Genomic DNA, 19,634 nt, shown 5'->3' with positions numbered 1-19,634 from the left:
TGTGAGGTTCAGCAGATTTCTAGTCCCTGCCAATTTATTGCATCAGCTCCCATTGCCACCATTGTTACTTTGCTATATTGAGAGAGTAAGCAAGGGGTAGGTAACTGATGGCTGTGGGTTTAATGTGGCTGGCAGGCACCCCCAGTATAGCAGCACTGATTCCATGGATTTCTCCACCATTGTGCATCTTAGCAGTTTTTTTCCCATGCAGAAAGATCTTACATCTTCTCCAATGTAAATCCCTTACACATTCCAAGACACAGATAAATGGGAGTACATTGCTGGGACTGGATGTGTGTAAAATTCATAAGCCAGCTTTTAAAAAAAATATGTGTATTAGGGCCAATATGGAGCTCTGAATGCCCTATTTCTCTCTTAATGCTAATGTGTGTTTGTGCAGGGAGCCCCCATCAATTCATCCCTCCACAGGATCCTGTCTGATGGTTTTTAACTTGGTTTCAGATCTGGATGGAAATAAGAGGTCCAGCTGTGATGAAAAATATGGTGGATGAAAAATATGGTGAATGTATGAGAGAGAGTTGTAGGGGCAAAAAAAGTACAGAAGGGATAAGTGTCCCTCATACTCACCAATCCTCTCCTGTGAATGTTTCCCTTCATTCCCTGTTACCTTGGTAAATAGGAGGTTAATTCTGGCAATGTGAAGGCCTGGAAAAAAACTGGGAGAACTTGAAATACTCAGATGTCATGGATGGAATAGATGGATGGTTCTCCTGCTTTCTTTGACCTCCCCCACTGCAGCAGAGCTGAAGGGTCATGAATGCTATAAAACCTAGCCTTTTATACAATTTCTTACCAAAGGGAAGGTGTGTTCCCATGGCCTATCAATTAGGCTGCCTCTTTGCTGTATCTTTCTGCCTTCTAGAGACAGCAGGCACGACTAGTGTCATCAACTAGTTGGTTAACTGTCTGCAGACTTCCTGAAAAGTCTGCTTTCTGTGTCTGCAGCCACACCATATAAGGAACTTCCTCTTAAAACAGCTTGAAAGTGTTGGCCGACTGCCTAGACTTCTTATCTCATGTATCTTCCAGCTGTTTTCATAGGAAAATTACAGCTTCAGTCAGGAGACGGGGGCAAGGGGGGCAGTTTCAAACTATTCCTTTTTTACTATTTGGCTCCTACGCATTATACATACATTGCAACAAGCAGACTTTATAAGCTTATAAACTAAGCAAAATAAGCAATATAAGCGCACATACGATTTCAGCACATTTTATGCATATTTCAGGCCAATATCTGTGCTGACCCATTACAATGGCATTTACACTTGCCGAAACATGATCCAAGGGCAGGTCTAGTTAAGTGTGGCTTTATGCCATTGCATACCGTGGTACTAGAGTGCATCTCCCTCAGCAGAAAAACATTCAGGTTGCGGTTCCTTCCTAGCCGCTATCACATGGCAGAGACCCTTTATAGTCAAAGTTTGCTCAATTCCTCTGCAGTAAGAAAATAGGGCATCTTTAGGCTCTTAGTTCTGGAGGGGTATCTGGCTGCCGTGATGGATGGCTTGTTTGGAATGCTTCTATTTCCAAAAGAGCTTTGTTGATCCTGTTTATTGTGGGGTATGGTGCAAGATCCACTTTAAATCTGATAACAGAAATGAAAAGTTAGATGGAGGCAATAATGGCTTAATGTAGCAATATGTTTTGAGAGTAAACAATCTGTCCGTAAGCCATGCAGCTGTGATTTTACTGATGTGAATGAAGGCTTTTTTCCTATTAACTGCAGGACTTGAGTGGGGGACATAATTCATTGGGATTTTGACTGATGAGGACTAAACTTCCCCTCTGTTGTGATTGCCAGTTATAAGTTGAGCATCATGTATAGTTGGGAGAAATGGGCAATAGGGTCTGAATTCAATTAGGTACTGGAAAACACACAGCTAGGACATAAAAGAAAAGACAAAAGTTATAGTGCCCCTAATTCTAGGATATTTGGGTAAAAAGATGGTGTTTTATTTGTCTGGCCTTCAACTAGGGCGGCTTGATGCCTGCCTGCCAAGTGTAGAGGAAACCATTCAACTTCCTAAATATTCTATTTTTAGCCAATGTCAGTTATATTCCAAGTGGAACTATCAAAATCAATAGACCGAAGTAACTTGAGTCCACTGGTGGATGACTTTGGCCCTCCAAATGATGCTGGATTACAATTTCTGTCAGCCCCAGCTAGCATGGCTAATGATCAGGGATGGTGGAAGTTGTAGTCCAACACCTGGAGGACAAAAGGCTCCCCATCACAGCTTTAGTTGATGGATGTCATGGTTTGATCATGACTTGTTTGGATATCTCTCATACTACTTACTATACATGAGTATCAACATATAAAACATGAGACTGTTGCCCTTCTTGTGACTTCCCTTCCTCCCCAAAGGTTTCTGGAAATAAAATCCCAACTTGGAAGTACGGGTGGTCTCTCCAAGTTTGACTGCCACCTAGGCACTAGTTGCCCTTCTGAGCCAAGCACAGTTTTATAGGGCACGGTTTTGCTTACCTCTCAGCATTGTAAACTTGGGGGACCAAGCATAAGTCAGCCATGGTCACCTACAGAAAATCAGAGAAATGTCAAAGCAGTTGGAAAGCCCTTCCCCTGGAGCCAAAGACTTGCTATCACCTTTCAACCTAGTGTGTGTGAGGGTGTGTTATAACTTTGGTGTTTTCTCAGTATTAACTGACAGTGATGACCATCTTGATATGGTTGATATTTCAGCTGAGAGACTGATTGGACGACCTTGGAGAAGTCTTTCTGCCTCTCCTATCCAATGTCTTGCATCACATTGTAGTGGTAGTCCTATTAGCACTTAGCACTTTTAAATGTCCAGTGTAAATAAAAATGGTGAAAAGAGAAGGGGATATGGAAGACCAATACATAATGCTGAAAGTTGCATACAAAAATAGCAGTGATGAAACACAATGTCCAAAATGGACCATAAGCCTTTATAATTAGTTTGCACTCCACATGTTGCTGGGAAACACCATTTCAACCTTTTTTAGAGCCCAGTTTGTTCACTACAGCTGGATATGGTTTTATTCATTAAAATATTTCTATTCCACTTTATTGTTTCAAATTAGAATGCCCTAGGCAGCTAAAAGAAACACTTTAAAGATGATCAATAAAAAACAAATGCACACATATGCCCAGAAGTAGATACAAGCAACAACAGAAGGCACCAAGTGCAATAAAATCAGACACTCTGTAGGCCTGTTTAAACAAAAGATACCTTCAGCTGATGAAATGGACCAGATGGGTAGCCTAGGGCTGCTTCAATCGACATATGTGGATGAGCTGGATCATGCAGGTGAAGACAGCCCTTGTAGGTATCCTTGTTTGTTATAAAGTCCAACTCATCTATGGCAACCTGATAGTTTTGAAAGGGCACCAAGTGTGGAGTATTACAGTATACTTTGGGTCTACATGCGGACTTGGATTAACCACTGTCATTTTTGTATTTAGATACACTGTATTTGCATTTGATTATTTGGTTTGTGAAACTTGCCCTTGTGTTCACTTTTAATTCTCTACTTGGTGTGTCAGGTTTGTCTTCTCTCTGTTACTTGCTAGCAATAGTGATACTACATGCTGCTGGTACCTACCCTGTTAGGCATGTATATAGCACCTGCTTTGGATATGAAGAGAGATGTATGCAAATAATAGAAGTGTATGGAATAGAACTGGATTTGCAAGAATCCCCTTTCACTAACATTTCCTTGAGGCACTTGAGAAGATCTTGTACAAGATGAACTGGGGGCTTCTTACAGGCATCTGGTTGGCCACTGTGAGAACAGGATGCTAGATGGGCCATTGGCTTGATCCAGCAAGCTGTTCTCATGTTCTTATACATTTTTGCATTTATAGGAGGGAGGGAGGAGTATATATTAACCAGCATTTAGGTTAGCCCAATTTTGAGGATGCAGGAATCCAAACTGCAAGATGAATTTTCAGCTCATGAAAAAAAGCAAGCCGCTCCTCTTCTTACTATTTGCAGTGCCTACCACGTAGCATATAAGGCTTTTATAGGTAATATTTGTATATCTTAGAGTTATTAATACCTCAAAGGCTTTACTGTTGTGCTCGGTAATGTATATCAAAGTACAACGTTGATTTTGCGTGGCAAAAAAGCGCTTTGAAACACAATGAAAGTAAAGGTGTTGGCTCATAAGAAAGATTCCAAAATCCGTATTAGGGCAATACCTTATTGGGTCAACCAAATTGCTACAAAATAGTGTGCATGCTTTTGAGTTGCCCAGAACTCAGGCTTTATGGTAAACAAACAAAAAACAAAGAGGGGAAGGAGAAAAAGGCTATTCCGCATGCCATCGGTGTCTGCATCTGGTAAGTGTCAAGAGGGCACATAGGAAGAGGTAGCAAACATTCAAATGAGGCTCTTTTAGGTGCTTTGCAAGTTTTAATTGCACCAAGGCCTCTTGGGGAGACAAAAACCCATAATGGCTGTTCTTCCATCTCTGCAAATATAACAAGCAGAGTAGTGATTGGCCTAACAATGGCACTGTCCTAATAAGGATTTTGAAATACACTGAATGACTCCTGTCAGCAGGTGGCACCACTGCTTCACTTAACTCTTGCTATGTCCAAGAATACTGGATAAAGTACAATCCTTGTAAGAGGTTCCTGAAATGGCTGAGAAATTAGGTAGGGAGAGAAGAGAGACTGAATAGTGAAAGGAACAAGCACACCATCAGAATGCTGTCTGTGTATATAAATCCTCTTTGGATCTCTAGTCACTGAAGCTTTGCACTGATACAAGTGCACAATTAAGAGATTCTTTGCCATCCTGGACCTATGAAATATGGGAAGCTGCCTGTTGATGCTCTTGTTACCCAAACCTTGCTAGTTCTGGGTTTCTAGTTCTCTTGGTGATCAGGTGACTAGGATCTCAGCTTGCCTTACCTCATTCCCAACACAGTAGCGCCCAGCTGTTTCTTGTAGGATCTGTTCCAAAGCTGCAGAAAAAGAAAATGGCACATTGCTGGAAATCAAGAACACTTTTTTTTTTTAGCACAGGCTTTAGTGGACAAATTGCACAGCTAAAGTCATTTTCACAGTGTTCTAATAAAGGAAAAATAAATGGCCTAGTTTGCATGTTCTGCTAAGCCAATCCATGGCAAAGGTGCAGGCTCCCAAGAAGGAAATTGTGGCTGCTTTGCTCCTCCCCAGTCATTTTGGTGCTGTGCTGAGCTAAGCCATGGCTTGGCTTATTTTATTAAATTTCTGTCTCGACTTTCCTCCCAAACGAGGCTTAGCATGTTTCTCCTTGCATTGGTATTTGTTGAAAACTTGCAGAGAGTCATTTACACAGGGACATTCAAAAGTGGCAACGCTGTTTGTAATCCTCAATTGGACTGCTTTCAAGTCGATGCTGACTTATGGCACCCTGTGAATAGGGTTTTCATGGTAAGCAGTATTCAGAGGTGGTTTACTGTTGCCATCCTCTGAGGCTGAGAGGCAGTGACTGGCCCAAGGTCACCCAGTGAGCTTCATGGCTGTGTGGGGATTCGAACCCTGGTCTCCCAGGTCGTAGTCCAACACTCTAACCACTATGCCAGCCACACTGGCTCTCTAGTCCACTATTATACCACCTCATTGTGTTGCATGTGTAGACCAGGCCTGAATACCTAGGGATTGAGTTCTGCCAGTTTTCTTCCAGCAGTTGTGTCTACACCAGCATCTGGTGCTTAAGCTGAATGTGCCAAGTGATTAGTTTTCAGTTTTGGCAGTGTGTTGTAAAGGTTAATTGTAATTAAAATAAAAACTAAAAAACTAAGATCAGTTTTAACTAGCTCTTTCAGGAGAAGTTATCAGAAATCTCCATGGAGTTCTTAAAGGATTCCATTCAGCTTAACTCAGCCTTCACTAATCTGGTGTCCTCCAACTGTTTTGGAGTACAACTCCCATCAGCTCCAGGTGCCATGGCTGTACTATCTGACAAGGATGGGAATTGTAATCCAAAACAGCTGGAGGGTACCAGGTTGGCAAAGTCTGACTTAGCAGCTCCACCCTTGTCTCCCAGGACAAGAGACAGGAAGACAGTCCCTTCCCTCCCCCTGCAAAAGGCTCCTACCTTGTTAGCAGATTACTGAAGTCCAGCTAAACATTTCAACCGTGGACTCACCTTTGAAGCCATGAGAAATACAGCGCTGTGCCCAGCCTTGCTTCTTCTCACCCATTTCCTGCAGGACAGTCAAGTTCTGACAAAATATAGGAAAGGTCTGTAAACTAGATTGCCTCTTGCCATAGAAGTTCATAGGTATGTGTTGAACATTGGATTGTTTTTGATTTGTTTTATTATACATACTTTGAAAGCTTCATCATATGGTGACTAATAAGTCAAATATTAAAATATTAAACAGAGGCAAGCAGGGGCAACTTCAGAAAAACATGTTGGGTAGGTGTGTGTGAAGGGATGGCAGAGACCATTATTCAGGTAGCAAAGAATTAATGTGGTCTTTAGATGCTGCTGGACTACAGCTTCCATCATACCTGATCAGTGGACATGGTGACTGGGGCTGATGGGAGCTGGAGAGCCATGGGTTCCCATCCCTGTTACTGAGACAACATTCTCTGTGGTGTATGTGTGTGTGTGTGCGCTCATTTCTTTTATCCTACTACGGTCCTTTTTGGCAACCAATTTTTAACAGAAGCTGTACTTGAAATTGAGTGAGAACTAACAGGACAATATCTGCTGTACCATGTATGCCGTGGTGTGTAGAATAAATGGTTTTTAAACTCGCTTTCCCCCTTTGTATGAATATAGGTTTGACCAAAGTTCTCCGTTCATGCATTTATGCTGTTTGATCCCATGGCACAAGCCAAGACCAGACAAGTGGGTGTAAGTGAGCACCAGATCTTTGTAGATGGGAGAACTCTAACAGAAGGCCCCTCTGGACTGGTGTTTTATGGGTGTCTTCTGCAACATGTTTTTGACACAAGAATAGTGCACCAGTGGTGGATTTATTCTACTTTTAGTTTGTTCTGCGATACTTTCCCAGCTCTACTACATTTTTGCTGTCCAGAGGGGTTGTAGCAGAACAAAAGTGGAACAAAAACAAATCAGAACATTTGTGGTATAAAGCATTATGCTTTTTTCATCAGGAAGTTATGGGATACACACAGACTGGATATGAAGCAGTATCACTGCCCCAAAACTTTTACAAGTGCAAACTGTAATGAAAGTGGGATTGCATGTGATTGCTCTGATAGTCTCATGAGTATAAACCATCATGAATATGCAATAAAAGACATCTGGAGGGTCCCAGAGTCTCTATTACTGTTCATACACAGGAAAAGCAGTTGGAGAATCTGTTGCCACTTGAGGGGAAGCAGCTAGGGTAAGTAAGAAGCAGGGGCATTCCCTCCCTCTGCTGGTAGCAGCAGAGGGAGAGATGGGAAGCAGGATCAGTTCCACGGCTCTGCTAAATGACCAATTCCATTGATTCCTCCTCCTCTCCCCGAACAGTTTCCATCACAGCTAGTCCTTAGCAGGACTCTACCTTTAAGAATTGGTGCCTGAGGTACCCCTCCCCTCCCCCGTGTTTACCTTTAGTGTCTTGTCTTTTCAATTTTAAGCCTGTGGGCTGCAGCTGTCTTGTAATTGATCTTATGTAAGCCATTCTATGAGCTTTGTTGTCCGGAACAGATACAAAGAGAACCGGAGCCTGGGGGTGGTGTTGGGCAGGTACAAAGTAGCAGTATTACAACACAATATGAGGATGGGGGTCATCAGCAATACTATCTCTGCAGGAATCCATTACTTCCATCTTCCAGCAGGGGCCCTCCAGACCTCCTATTTATTATTGTGCATTCATGATGGTATTGGGACAGTTATGATCCTGCTTTCAATACTGTTTGTGCCTGCTTGAGGTGGTCATAGTGCTTGGTTTCCAGTCAGTGCATGTCCTGAAACTGCCTTCTGTAATCCCGTAACTTTTTATATAAAAAATGCTCCAGTTTATTTTTTTTGTCCCACTTTTGTTGTGTTATAGTGCAAGAGTGCCCCTCCAGACTGCAATAACATGGTATAATTGGTGAAGCATCACAGAATATGCTATGAATAAAGCAGAATGATGGATGGATGGTCCAGTATAAATCCACCACTAGAGGGCTATTATTTCATCAATAACATGTTGCAGAATACACCCCCAGTCACCCACGAAACTCATCTAAAGTAATTTGCAGTCAGTGTCTGCAGTGATCTCTGATCCAGCAGGGTAAAGGATGGACAGACAGGTCCGCAAAAGGCTAATTACCTGCAAGGGTTGAATTCCAGAAGCAATGTGATCCGAGATCATCCTTACTTGGGCTCTTTTTTTTGGATCCTGTGGCAGGATCCTAGGGTTTGGCCGTGTCTCCTCCAGATACTCTATTATCGCCAGCTGCAATAAACAGACCTTTTCATGAATTATCCTGAGCTGCTGCTAAAATGGGGACACCAGTTCTCTGCTCAAAGGGCAAGGACTCTAGACCTACTTGGTGTAAGTGAGGGACAGGGAAGCTGTGGCTTTTCAGATGTTGTTGGGCTACAACTCTGTCATCTCTCACCATTGGCCATGCAGGCTGGGGGGCTGATGGGATTGGAGGGCCACATGATTCCAATCCCACTCTTGTCAATAGTAATAGTATGTTCTGTATAAGTTGTTAGAATGTATTACCTGCCCTTCACCCAGAGATCCCAAGGTGGGTTACAACAACTTTAAAACACATAATTAAAATAGTTAAAAACAACCTAAACAACATCACAGAAAATAATGTAACCTTGTGCCTGAGAATAATAAGTATGGAACATTGGGTGAGATTCTCCAAGGCACATCAGAGTGCGATGAACTGTAAGAAAGAAAGAAAATCCCTTTAAAAGTACTGCCAGTTGTTCCTATCCTACTCAGGATGGCTTTATTTTCAACAAATCTCAAGGCTGCTCCTCAGAACTGGTGTGCAAAGTTTTTTGCGCAGCAGCACCAAGTAAATAATACAGATTGTTTACTCACCGACTGTGAGAGGGTCATACCATCAATTATGAGGACTGGAACTTGCTGCATTGGATTCCGTTCTTTGAACTGAGGTGTCAGCTGTAAAGACAGGACAGTTCCTAAGATGCTTGGGTTCACGCTCTGGAGCCTAGAAGAACAAGACTTTTCCCTTGAAGGAGGTGCTACCATGACTGCTGTACAGACTGCATGCAGTCATCTCCTTACCTGCCATCCATCTTTCAGAAGATTTATAGGTACTTGATCATAGGCAATTCCCTTCAGAGCCAGCGCTACCGAGAGAAAGGTGACACAGCTTCAGGACATTATCTGCTCAAATATATACACTGTCTCTCTGTGTGTGTGGGGGGTGGGGGCAAATACTACCAGTGTTGAAACAATGATCTTTCAACATCAACTTCGCTGGACCGGCTATGTTGTTCAAATGCCTAATCACTGTCTTCCAAAGCAGCTACTTTACTACCAACTTAAGGTTGGAAAACGGAAGATCAGTGGACAGCAAAAGAAGTTTAAAGATGTTCTTAAAACGAATCTTAAAAAATGTAACATGAACATCGACAACTGGGAAGTCTTGGCCCATGAACATCCCAAATGGAGGTCGGCTATTATCAAAGGTGCTATGGACTTTGAAGAAGCACGAGTACAGGGTGAACGGGACAAATGAGCTAAGTGGAAGGCACGTCAAACAAATCCTCATCGCAACCATCTTTCATCTGAAAACCTATGTCCTCACTGTGGGAGGCTGTGTGGATCCAGAATTGGCCTCCACAGTCACTTACGAACCCAGTGTTAAAGACCTTATCTTGGAAGACAATCTTAGTTGGCCGCAAGTGATCACCAATTATATATATATATATATATATATATATATATATACAACACACACACACAGCACCTTGCAAAAGTAATCAATGACCAATGCTCGTATTACTGAATTACAAATGGTACATTGTAATTTTGTTCTGTATGATATTTTATTTTGAAACACTGAAACTCCAATTATTGTAAAGTGACGGTTTTATTTTGAGAAATGTCTGTAAAAAAAAAAAATTGAAACATGTTGCTTGCATATGTATTCAACCCCTGTGCTGTGGAAGCTCCCACTTTTTGTTGTTACATGCCTTCAAGTCAGTTACGACTTATTGTGACCCCATAAATCAGCGATATCCAATAGCATCTGTTATAAACCACCCTGTTCAGGTCTGTGCCTTCCTTTATGGAATCAATCCATCTCTTGTTTGGTCTTTCTCTTTTTCTATTCCCTTCTGTTTTTCCCAGCATTGTCTTTTCTAGTGAATTTTCTCATTATGTGTCCAAAGTATGATAACCTCAGTTTCATCATTTTAGCTTCTAGTGATAGTTTTGGTTTAATTAGTTCTAAAACACCCAATTATTTGTCTTTTTCGCAGTCCATAGTATCCGCAAAGCTCTTCTCCAACACCACATTTCAAATGAGTTGATTTTTCTCTTATCCGCCTTTTTCACTGTCTAACTTTCACATCCATACATCTAGAATACCATGGTCTGAATGATCCTGACCTTAGTGTTCAGTGATACATCTTTGCATTCGAGGACCTTTTCTAGTTCTCTCTTAGCTACCCTCCCCTGTCCTAGCCGCCTTCTGATTTCTTGTCTATTGTCTCCATTTTGGTTAATGACTGTGCCAAGATACTGATAATCCTTGACAAGTTCAATGTCCTCGTTGTCAACTTTAAAGTTACATAAACCTTCTGTTGTCATTCCTTTAGTCTTCTTGATGTTCAGCTGTAGTCCTGCTTTTGTGCTTTCCTCTTTAACTTTCATCAGCATTCGTTTCAAATCATTACTGGTTTTTGCTAGTAGTATCATATCTGTGTCTCTTAAATTATTGATATTTCTCCCTCCAATTTTCACACCTCTTTCATCTTGGTCCAATCCCGCATTCTGTATGATATGTTCTGCGTATAGATTAAACAAATAGGGTGATAAAATACACCCCAGGTGAAAGAACACAATTACCTTACCATTGGTCTCCACCTGTGAACCATTAAAGTTGCTGTCATATTGTCAAGATAAAAACCCCACTGTTGAAGGATCATTGGTCAGGCTGTGGATCTGAAGGAAAATGAAGACCAAAGAGCATTCTACAGATGTGAGAGATAATGCAATTCAAATGCATAGATTAGGAAAAGGGTACAAAATAATATCCAAGTGTTTGCATACACCAGTAAGTACAGTTGGATCAATAATCAGAAAATGGAAGCTGCATCACACCACCCAGGCACTGCCAAGAAAAGGCCGTCCCTCAAAATGCAGCGCTCAAACAAGAAGGAGACTTGTGAGAAAAGCCACAGAGAGGCCAAAAATCACTTTGAAGGAGGTACAGAGTTCAGTGGCTGGGAGTGGAGTAATGGTGCACCAGTCAACCATATTAAGAGCGCAGCATAACACTGGCCTGTATGGGAGGGTGGCAAGAAAGAAGTTGTTACTCAAAAAATACCATCTGAAAGCACGTCTGGAGTTTGCCAGAAAGCATGAGAGTGCCCCAGCTGCGATGTGGGAAAAGGTTTTGTGGTCAGATGAGACCAAGATAGAGCTTTTTGGCCAAAACTCAAAGTGCTATGTGTGGTGCAAACCTAACACTGCCCATGCCTCAAGACACACCATCCCTACAGTGAAGTACGGTGGCAGCGGCAGCATGCTGTGGGGATGCTTCTCATCAGGAAGGACTGGGCACTTGTTAAAATCGAAGGAAGAATGGATGGAGCAAAATACAGGGAAATACTGCAAGAGAAACTGCTTCAACATAAAAAACTGCAGCTTGTGAGGAAATTTACTTTTCAGCAGGACAATGATCCCAAGCACAAGGCCAAATCAACACTGGAGTGGCTCAAGAACAAAAAGGTGAATGTCCTACAGTGGCCCAGTCAAAGTCCTGATCTCAGTCCGATTAAGAATCTGTGGCGCTATTTGAAAATTGCAGTCCACAAGCGACGTCCAACCAACCTGAACGACCTGGAGCAAATCTTCCAAGAAGAATGTGCCAAAATCCCTCTGACACTGTGTACAAAGCTGGTACATACTTATCCCAAAAGATTAAAAGCTGTTACTGCAGTGAAAGGTGGTTCTACCAAATATTAATGTGTAAGGGATTGAATACTTAAGCAAGCAACATGTCTCAATTTTTTTTTGTTTCTTACAAACATTTCTCAACATAAAATGAATGTCACCTTACAATAATTGATTTTGAGTTCAGTGTTTCAAACTAACATATCATACAGAACGAAATTACAATGTACTATTTGTAATTCAGTAGCATGAGAGCATTGATCAGAGATCTGATTACTTTCGCAAGGCCCTGTATATAACACACACATATATAAATGCATATATTTAACTGCCCTTCTGCAGCAGTATTCTGAGTACTGTTTAAGTTAGACCAATAAAACAGTATCTGTACAATAGCATGTTAAAGAAGAATGTTTAAAAATACAGATTTAAGAACTAGTCAAGAGTCAAGGCTGCATACACACCACACCTTTAAAGCATATTCCCCTCCCCTCCAGAATCCTGGGAGCTGCAGTTTATTAAGAGTGCTAGGAACTGTCGCTTTGTGTAGGGTAAACTACAGTTCCTAGGATTCTTGGGTCGGTGATGGTGGTGAATGTGCTTTAAACGTATGGTGTGCATGCAGCCCGAACAGATAGGAAAACTAGCTGTGATAGGGAAGACATATCACATGGGGGATATGTGTGGGAATGTCTAACACTTTCCACAACAGGGTAACGGGAGCTGAATTCTCCCCTGTAATGTGTCTTCCCACACTCTGTCACTGCAGGCGCTTTTTCCCCAGCCTCATTCCAATTCTGGAAGTGATTTAGGGCTGGGGAGAAAAGTGTCTGAACCAACAGAGCATGCTTCAAGAGGCCTTGCAAAAGTAGTCCTGCTTGTACATCAGTAGGCCCCCAGCTGCCATTTTATTTATTTATTTATTTAAAATATTTCTATCCCGCTCTTCTACCCTGTAATAGGGCACTCAGGGCAGCTTTTAAATTTCCCACACTGCCTTGGAGTGCATGATGTAGTGTCTTCCAGGGTATTGGAGGAAACTGAAATTGTGGGTGGCTCCCAAACCCAGTTACCTGCCACATGGGCCCCAAGGCAGATATCAGAAACGGACCTGTTGGAATATATCCCAGCAGCTAACTGATGATGCTAGATGCTGACACTGGCCCTGCAAGGGGGTGGGGAGGATTCTTATCCCATATGCACTTTTTTGGATAAAAAGTAGACCCTTGTTTTACACATGCAGAAGACCAGTGAATAAACATACATGGCTGCCCCCACATGGGCTAACTCTCGACAGGGTAAGTTGCAAAAAAGCTCATCAGTGTTTCAGAAACTCTGTTGGCTTTCTGCATGTACATTATACATGGTTGGCACATAGATGGATCATGGTATGTGCTCTCAGAGCCCATGACAGGCCTCATAAGTGAGGTTCAATCTGTTCAAAGTTTTGTAAGTCAGATACGGCAGCACCTTGAATCATGCCCAGATGCAGAAAGCCAACAGAGTTTCTGAAACACTGATGAGTTTTTTTGCAACTTACCCATCTAGTCCAGCATCCTGTTCTCACAGTGGCCAACCAGGTGCCTGGGGGAAGTTCCAGTGAGAAGAAATTCTGTCATCACACAGCAACTGTTGAGAATACCACATTTATACTACATTATGCTCACACGAGCAAGGTGGAAGTATGGGGATAGGCCAATCTTACTTATTTTACTAGATTATTTCAGGTTACCAGCTTCAGCCAAAAGAACTCCTAAAACCAATTTTGCCCAGGATCCCTTTAATCTTAGTGTTTCCACAATTCCTTTAACAATGCAGCAAATGCAGACATCTGGATTGTGCTATTTTTATGTAGAAAATATGCATCTAATCAATCACAGGCCTCCAGTAAAAAGAGGAACAGCCAAAGAGAGAAGATGCCACACAGAAAGATTTGGGAATTTCTAGACTGCATATATTACACTACATAAGTAAATGTGGCCTGTATGAAACATTCTCTGCCATGGAAAAGGGTCACTTCACATAAGTGTAAGTCTCACCGCGTATACCCGAATCAGAACTCCTATTGAATTCAATGTGGTTTACTTCCACGTTAAGTGTGATTAGGACTACAACCTAAAACATCATTTGATGTTGTATACATGGGTTGTAGTCAATTCCACATATTGTGTATATGGGCTGTACTAATTGCAGCCTCCCAAAGCATGTACTTGGGAGTGAAAAAGTGGCAATGTGTGTTCACCACACCTGACAATCTGCACACAGTTTGAACAATATTTTCATTTTTTTACAGTGCAATCCTATACGTGTCTACTCAGAATTAAACACCACTGGAATCAATTGGTCTAGCTCCCAGGTAAATGTGAATAGGATTGCACCCTTAAGGTATGAGCTGGCCCTAACTGCTGCTGTTACGTACCTTCAAGTCGATTACGACTTATGGCGACCCTATGAATCAGCGACCTCCAATAACATGTCCTGAACCACCCTGTTCAGATCTTGTAAGTTCAGGTCTGTGGATTCCTTTATGGAATCAATCCATATCTTGTTTGGCCTTCCTCTTTTTCTACTCCCTTCTGTTTTCCCCAGTGTTATTGTCTTTTCTAGTGAATCATATCTTCTCATTATATACTCTGACATTTGCTCCCACTCTCCAAGTATTCAATCCTCAAAAACTGCTGATCTTTCAGTTTCTGAGTTTGCTGCTCTGCGATTTAATAAATCACTTATTAATTGCATATTGGTAAACAAATATAAAAGACTCTGAACTGGCAGCATCGTACAGAACAGGGTTCAACAAAATATCCTTACCAGTTCGCACCCTCCAGGTGCAGGAACTTCTGAAATAAGTATAAAGAACGGGCTGCAGGAAAAAATAAGGAAAAAATGTAAAAGTTACAAGTGAAGCAGACTCAATAATTTTAAAGTACCAAGTCTATATAAAACAGAAATAGTTTTTTCTCCTTTTCGGAAACGAAGATATTGCATCGTTCAGTGTGGTTCTGCTAAAAATGGAATTGATACGCTTCATGAAGAGCGCAATTTAGATAAGACTGGCCTCACACATTCCTGTTTGTTCTTTTGAAACACAGGCATTTCCCACCATTGGCTATTTTCCCCCAGCCAAATCCCCTACAGATAATCTACGCATGGGAAGCTTGCTTTCTAAACTTTCAGTAACAGACAACCATGCAGCGGCAGGCATGCTCAAAGACCAGCAGCTTCTGTTCCGAACGAATGCTATGGAAAAGCATGTGCAAAAGTATATGCAAAAATATGCCCAACACTGCCATGAAAAAGGTAGCTCCCTAACTATCATAAACCTGCTTTTTTCTCACCTTTTTAGAAGCCTCCATGCTGTGTGTGATGCAGTGTCCTCAGAAGCCAACTCAGACTGATTTGGGCTGGTAGGGAGAATGAGAGGGAGGAACTTTTCTTGCAGCCAATCAAAGAAGTTTCATAATCCCACCCTTTAGCTGTCAGAGCAGAGCAAGACAGTTTGCCAAGATTTTATTCCTCAGCATTTTCAATTAGTTACCGGGGGGGGGGGGGGGGAAGAGGCTAGGGCCACGTGAATTCTGCACACAAGAAATGAAAATGTCATTTGGAAAAATAGGCAAAATGGGCCTGTACAGCAGCTATGGGAAACCTGACGAGACTCACTTGGTATTGTCATCTTTTCCATGCCAAGTGAAGACTTTCTTTAATTTTCTTGGGTCACTTAGATGTTCTGATATTGTTTTATATTACTGGTATAGAATTTTGGTGTTTTTTTTAAAAAAATTGCTGCTGTAATGAACTGTTGTTTTAATATGGTGATTGTTGTTTTAAAATCAGCAGCGGGGAAACTTTTTTCTCTTGAGAGTCACAGGCAGAAATGCACTTTTCCTCTCTCTAACACTACATTTCTCTTTCTCTGTGTCTGACAACCCCTTCACTCTTCTTTCATTTCCTCTTCTTCCCCACCAAGCAAGTTACTGGGGTAGACATAGATCAATCTTGCCAGAGGCCTGAACAGATCACTTGCAGACAACTTTTGGAGTAACACTAGGGGTCAGAGAGAAATTCAGTTCACATTTTAAGCAGAATCAAAATTGCATTTTCCAAAACAATATGAGAACTGAAACTGCTGTCCTTCGAAATTTGCACTTATCCAAATTTTACAATGCAGTTCTCCCACCATTGTTTACAAAAATGCATATATTAGGAGAAATGTGCATAAAAATGAATATATTAGTGAAAAATAACATATGAAAATGCATTTATATTAGGAAAAATTGTTTGCAAAATGTGTATATTAGTCAAAACTACATACAAACATGTTTTTATCAGGAGAAAAATGTATTAAATGGAAGGAATGTGGAAAGAGGTTCAGTCAAAATCGTCACCTTACATTACATGAAAGAACACACACAGGGGAGAAAATACTGAAATGCAGGGAGTGTGGAAAGAGCTTCAGTCATAGCAGTAAGCTTACTTTACATGAAAGAACCCACACAGAGGAGAAAACCATTTAAATCCAGAGAGTGTGGAAAGAGCTTCAATCATAGTGGTAACCTTAAATATTGTTATATTCTGAGTTTGCTTGGTTTTTGTTCTTCGTTGTTTTGATTTTGATTTTGTTACATTTACTGTATTTATATATCTTGCTTGTTTTATCTTTATCTTTTATGTACACCGCCCAGAGAGCCTTTTTGGCTTAGGGTGGTATATAAATTAAATTAAATAAATAAAAATAAATAAATAAAAAATTAAAATGCTGAAGAATTTTCATAAGGAGTTTTTGTAAACAAAAAATTGCAAATTGCTGCACAAATGTGGAGAACCAAATTTAAGATTGGAAAAATGATAAATGGAGATAACTGAAATTGACAGATACGTCCATCCCTAAATAACACCAAGGGTCAAGGCTGCCCACCTTCCTATTTTAACCTGTTGGTTTTATTTGTTAGCTGCTCTGGAAGCCCTTTCAAGATTGAAGTGTAGGTATAAATATGTGTAAGTAAAATTATTCAATACTTAATCATGTCCTTCAGAAAGTCTGACAAGAGTCTCTCTCTGCTGCCTGTGAGAAACTTAGGCGGGGTAAAGCCTAAGGCTGAAGTATTTCTCCCAGCCACATAAAGATTTTGAATCAAAAACTAGAATTCTGAGACTGAGAAAAAGGTTAAAAATGGGTCATCTGCAATACTGCTGGGAGGGAGGGGAATCTGAGGAAGATGTAACTAAAATAATGGAGGTGCCTGTGAGGCAGCTCTCTCATTCTCACTCCCTCACACACACACACACAGACACACACTAAACGGGATTCCCCACTACAATCTGCCTCAAGGAATAATCCTTTACAAAAGCCCTAAAGGGCTATGTTAAAAGAAGGGGGAAGTGCTTACTCAAATAAGTACATTATTACCCTTTAGCAACTGACCTTCAACTTTATTGCGTCTTGTAAAATCAGCCTTGTAAAAGAACTGCAAACACCACTGGGCTTTTTGAAAGAATGGGTACAAATAAGATATGTAGACAGATTAGAATCCCTCCCAACTAGTCTTGTGCTTGTGATTGAACATAGGAAACCGCCTCATACTAAGAACATAAGAAGAGCCTGCTGGATCAGGCCAGTGGCCCATCTAGTCCAGCATCCTGTTCTCACAGTGGCCAACCAGGTGCCTGGGGGAAGCCCGCAAGCAGGACCCGAGTGCAAGAACACTCTCCCCTCCTGAGGCTTCCAGCAACTGGTTTTCAGAAGCATGCTGCCTCTGACTAGGGTGGCACAGCACAGCCATCACGGCTAGTAGCCATTGATAGCCCTGTCCTCCATGAATTTGTCTAATCTTCTTTTAAAGCCGTCCAAGCTGGTGGCCATTACTGCATCTTGTGGGAGCAAATTCCATAGTTTAACTATGCGCTGAGTAAAGAAGTACTTCCTTTTGTCTGTCCTGAATCTTCCAACATTCAGCTTCTTTGAATGACCACGAGTTCTAGTATTATGAGAGAGGGAGAAGAACTTTTCTCTATCCACTTTCTCAATGCCATGCATAATTTTATACACTTCTATCATGTCTCCTCTGACCCGCCTTTTCTCTAAACTAAAAAGCCCCAAATGCTGCAACCTTTCCTCGTAAGGGAGTCGCTCCATCCCCTTGATCATTCTGGTTGCCCTCTTCTGAACCTTTTCCAACTCTATAATATCCTTTTTGAGATGAGGCGACCAGAACTGTACACAGTATTCCAAATGCGGCCGCACCATAGATTTATACAACGGCATTATGATATCGGCTGTTTTATTTTCAATACCTTTCCTAATTATCGCTAGCATGGAATTTGCCTTTTTCACAGCTGCCGCACACTGGGTCGACATTTTCATCGTGCTGTCCACTACAACCCCGAGGTCTCTCTCCTGGTCGGTCACCGCCAGTTCAGACCCCATGAGTGTATATGTGAAATTTAAGATTTTTTGCTCCAATATGCATAATTTTACACTTGTTTATATTGAATTGCATTGAATTGAATTACTAAATCAGACTAGTCTATATAGCTAAGGCTGCGATCCGTGGCCACTCCGTGGCTCTCCAGATGCTGCTGGACTACAGCTCCCATCATCCCTGACCATGAGCTGTGTTGGCTGAGACTGGTGGGAGCTGTAGTTCAGCAGCATCTGGAGAGCCACGGAGTGGCCACCCCTGCTACCTGGGAGTAAGTCCCATTGAGCCCAATGGAGCTTGCTTCTGAGTAGTGTTGTCTATGCTGACTGGCAGCAGGAGGTATCGGGCCAGGATTATTCCACTTTAATAATTGGGGGTATGGGACCAGGTGTTCCACTTTAATATCTGGCCATATGGGGCCAGTATAATCAATTTTTTGTTCTTTTTGGTGCCTCATTGATTGCCCAGAAGAAGTCCCATGCTGCCTTACCTCCTGTTGCGGTTTTCAGCCTGTCAGGCTGCAATCATATAATTCAGAGTAAGTCCCCTGAGTTTAATGTGACTTGCTTCTGTGTAGACAGGCATAGGGTTGCACTGTTATTTAGTTGTAAAGGGAAAATCACAACCAAAAAGACTTAAAAATAGGCATTAAATTTTCGTCTGAACTGAAATTGGAGCCTGGATGCAAGGAAAAATAAGAAAAAGGAATATCAGCCTTCGCCAACCTGGTGTCCTCCAGCTGTTTTCGACTACAACTTGTTTGATAGGAGTTGTTCAAACCAGCGGGAGGGCAACAGGTTGGCGAAAATTGTAGTATATGTACAGTACAGCTACAAAGAAAGCTTTTCTCTCTTTGCCTAGTTGTAACAGCAAATACCTTCACTATTGCGGCACACATCCTGCAGCCTCTTCGTTAAATCTCGCCGTCTCTAATTGAACAACAAAACTGTACTCCTTTTATAACCAGGCATTGGCTCTGTTATAACCTACAGCCTCCTTTTGCTACCCCGTGTTAGCGTTTTCAGGTCGTCCAGCCCTGAATGGAAATTTTGGAGAACAGACGCTGTTCCGTTACTTGTGGGATTCTGGGAATTGTAGTTTGAACGCTTCTCAAGTCTTAAACCTGCACTCCGGGAATTGTGATGGGAA

At 41.7% G+C, this 19,634-nt stretch overlaps 1 protein-coding gene across 3 annotated transcripts; it reads right to left on the bottom strand.

Moving 5' to 3' along the window:
* Window positions 1-1,101: 1,101 nt before the first annotated feature.
* GSTZ1 (glutathione S-transferase zeta 1) lies at window positions 1,102-19,499 on the bottom strand. Of its 3 annotated transcripts, none has more exons than XM_061611840.1 (9): window positions 19,363-19,499; window positions 14,875-14,926; window positions 9,223-9,287; window positions 9,016-9,096; window positions 8,281-8,406; window positions 6,147-6,222; window positions 4,925-4,977; window positions 2,510-2,559; window positions 1,102-1,606 (listed from the first exon to the last, which is right to left on the bottom strand). In XM_061611840.1, the coding sequence occupies exons 1-9, from the start codon at window positions 19,381-19,383 to the stop codon at window positions 1,480-1,482; spliced, it is 651 nt and encodes a 216-aa protein (XP_061467824.1). In that variant the 5' UTR covers window positions 19,384-19,499; the 3' UTR covers window positions 1,102-1,479. The 3 variants fall into 3 exon arrangements, with proteins under 3 accessions (XP_061467824.1, XP_061467825.1, XP_061467826.1); XM_061611841.1 differs by lacking the exon at window positions 19,363-19,499 and adding an exon at window positions 15,402-15,484; XM_061611842.1 differs by lacking the exons at window positions 14,875-14,926; window positions 19,363-19,499 and adding an exon at window positions 14,483-14,652.
* Window positions 19,500-19,634: the final 135 nt, after the last annotated feature.

The sequence above is a fragment of the Rhineura floridana genome, chromosome 2 (assembly GCF_030035675.1).
Source record: "Rhineura floridana isolate rRhiFlo1 chromosome 2, rRhiFlo1.hap2, whole genome shotgun sequence".
Classification (NCBI taxonomy): Eukaryota; Metazoa; Chordata; class Lepidosauria; order Squamata; family Rhineuridae; genus Rhineura; species Rhineura floridana.
The sequence above is the reverse complement of the archived record's forward strand: the minus strand, read 5'-3'. Positions and strand labels throughout refer to the sequence as shown.

Excerpts from the sequence above, each read along its gene's own strand:
- GSTZ1 (XM_061611840.1), bottom strand. The coding sequence starts at position 19,383 with ATGTGTGCCGCAATAGTGAAG. Across the intron at positions 14,927-19,362 it reads TGTGTGCCGCAATAGTGAAG|CCCGTTCTTTATACTTATTT; the intron begins GTATTTGCTGTT and ends TTTTTCCTGCAG. Across the intron at positions 6,223-8,280 it reads CTGGAATTCAACCCTTGCAG|AACTTGACTGTCCTGCAGGA; the intron begins GTAATTAGCCTT and ends ATATTTTGTCAG.